This window comes from Saccostrea cucullata, unplaced genomic scaffold (genome assembly GCF_032062105.1).
Source record: "Saccostrea cucullata isolate Sc308-1 unplaced genomic scaffold, CSIRO_AGI_Scuc_v1 ctg11816, whole genome shotgun sequence".
NCBI classification, from domain to species: domain Eukaryota; kingdom Metazoa; phylum Mollusca; class Bivalvia; order Ostreida; family Ostreidae; genus Saccostrea; species Saccostrea cuccullata.
The window spans coordinates 15,684-18,482 of NW_026922955.1; the positions used below are offsets into that span (position 1 = coordinate 15,684).

The following is a 2,799-nucleotide window of genomic DNA, read 5'->3' on the forward strand; positions in this document are numbered from 1 at the left end:
CTTCAGACTTTAAACTGTAACCATCATAGGCATATCGATTACGATATTTAAGAAGGGGGGTGCTCAATTAAAGTTCATACAACGCAATAAATGCAGCAAGAGCGATAACTCTAATTTCAGAACGATCACAAACTAAGTATGAACATGCACTGTGGAGGTGACAATCGCGACCCTGGACCATGTAACGTTTGTAAACAGGATTGAGACAAGTTTTTTTAGTAACTACAACGGTAATTATATTTGGAAATTCATTATAGAAACTGTACTTGCAAATCTACTTTCAGTTTGTATATTTTCATAATAAAATTTCAAAAGCTCATTTCAAATTTAGCCTAAAATTAAAACTCGAATTAATTTAGTCTGTAGATATGCAAAAAAGTTATTACAATTAGATTCCAGCATTAACAATTCCTATTTTAATTAACATATTACATGTATGTGACATTTAAATATGTACCTTTTTTTTACAGTTAAATATAAGGAAGTAATACTCATGAGTATTCATTGACCAGCCCAAATAATTATTAATTCATAAAAATTGCAGAATCAGTTTTAATGACAAGACAATTATTTATTTATAGAACTTCTCCAGAAACTATGGATACACGCCTCAGTGCCCAGGATGTGGTGAGATGTGACCTTTGTGAGACAGCTATAATACAGATGCACTGTGATTTCTGTCATGTTAAACTCTGTAAACCCTGTATTGGAGATCATATTGCTGATGACTATAACAAACATCAAATCGTTCCATTCCAACAAAAGAAATCCACCTTGATTTATCCAAAGTGTGCAACACATCAAACCAAATTATATGATTTACAATGCAAGGAATGTAACTTTCCTGTTTGTTCCTTATGCTCTGCAACAGAACAGCATGAAGGACATAAATACTTAGTCCTCGCAGAAATATACGACTCCAAGAAAAATGATATCGCAAAAGATACAGAGGAATTACAAAACATTATTTATCCTACATACAAAGAAATCTCAAACGATCTAGAAACACAGATTACTAACTTGGATGAAGAATATGAGAAACTTACAACAGCAGTGACAGAACATGGAAAACAATGGCACAGAGAAATTGACAATGTCATCAATACCATGAAAAAAGAAATTGGTGATTTAAAAGAAAAACACTTTGACATTATGAAGAAGCATGCAGAAGAAGTGATACAAATACAGACTCTTATTGATCAAACTCTGCTCAACTTAAAGGAAATAGAAGAATCAAATGAAGTGTCCATGAAAATGAAATACAGCTCCAGAAACAAAGAATTCAGCAAACTTTCTCCCAAGGTGAAAGTATCACTGCCCATTTTTAATGCTAAACCAGCAGATAGAGAACAGCTCAAGAAGTTCTTTGGATCTCTTGCATCATTATACACTTCAACAGAAGAAAATGGCTACAAACTAAAGAAACCAGAAACGACAACCAGAGAACTGCTGGAAGAACCAGAACTAATCACTACTATAGATACTGGGTATGAAATACTCCGTAGTGTTACCTGTCTCAGTGAAGAAGAAATCTGGACAAGTGGAGAAGCCAGTGATATGAAATGCTTTAACATTCAAGGCTCACTATTCAAGACAATCGGAAGAATATCAGGGATATTTCCAAATGGTATAGCAGTGACAGGTGATGGAGATCTAGTATACTCTGAAGGGAAGAAAGGGACTAGTACTGTTTATAAGGTTACAAATGGTCAGACAAAAAAGATGATCAGACTACGGGGCTGGATACCTTCGCAACTCTGTGTCACCTCCTCTGGTGATCTACTGGTTACTATGTACAATGATGATGAAACACGATCTAAAGTTGTCCGTTTCTCAGGCATCATGGAGAAACAAACAATTCAGTTTGATAAGGAGGGTAAATATTCAGGAAATCATATAATTAAGTACATCAGTGAGAACAGAAACCTGGATATCTGTGTGGCTGACTGTGAAGTTGGTGCTATTGTAGTTGTCAACCAAGCTGGAAAAATCCGATTTAGATACACTGGTCATCTTCCTACTATATTTACATTTCCAATGTCTTTGTCCGAGATAAAATTACAAATTGTAAATGTACTTTATTTCCCCATCAATGTATTGGCGCGGTTCCAAAAAAACCACGTGGAGGGCGGAACAAACAGCTAGACAGAAGCAGGGATTGGAGCACGTGGATTGGCGAAATCAAAGCATGTAAATATAAGGAATAACTGTCAGATTTTTCAATTTCATGACGATGATCAATCGATTGGCTTGCGTGATAATTTTACGCATAAACGCCTTCGGCGTTTATGCAAATTATCACGCAACCCAATCGATTGATCACATCATGAAATCGAAAAATAAGACACTGGCATCACAACAGACAGTCAGAGTCACATCCTGACAGCAGACATCTATAATAACTGCATTCACATCTTAAACCAGGATGGACAGTTCCTCCGTTACATAGATTACAGTGATGTGAAGGAATTTGGTTTATGTGTGAATAAAAATTATTTGTTTGTTGCTGAATGGGGAGGAAAGGTTAAGAAAATTAATTACCTTGAATAGAGATATGTATATGCTTATGAAAAATTGGATTTAATGGATCATTTTTGTATATTAAATTTAAAATATTTCGTTTTGTGTAACTGGAAATTACATTGTATAGATATTTTTTCTTCAAGTTATGAGAACTTAGTTGAAATGGGTAAATTGTAGACTGTAAAAACATGCTAAATATCAAGATATTTAGGAGCAATTTGATTTTTTTAATTAAAAGATGTCACAATATTATGATAAGGATAAAAGATTAGATAT

The 2,799-nt window shown here is 34.3% G+C and overlaps 1 protein-coding gene across 1 annotated transcript; it reads left to right on the forward strand.

Moving 5' to 3' along the window:
* The first annotated feature begins 206 nt into the window (after nt 1–206).
* LOC134262867 (uncharacterized) lies at nt 207–2,548 on the forward strand. Its single transcript, XM_062745189.1, has 2 exons — nt 207–230; nt 582–2,548. Exon 2 carries the CDS (start codon nt 598–600, stop codon nt 2,143–2,145), a length of 1,548 nt encoding a protein of 515 aa, XP_062601173.1. The 5' UTR covers nt 207–230; nt 582–597; the 3' UTR covers nt 2,146–2,548.
* Nucleotides 2,549–2,799: the final 251 nt, after the last annotated feature.

Bases quoted from the DNA above. Each gene is read 5' to 3' on its own strand.
- LOC134262867 (XM_062745189.1), top strand. From the start codon at position 598: ATGGATACACGCCTCAGTGCCCAGGATGTGGTGAGATGTGACCTTTGT.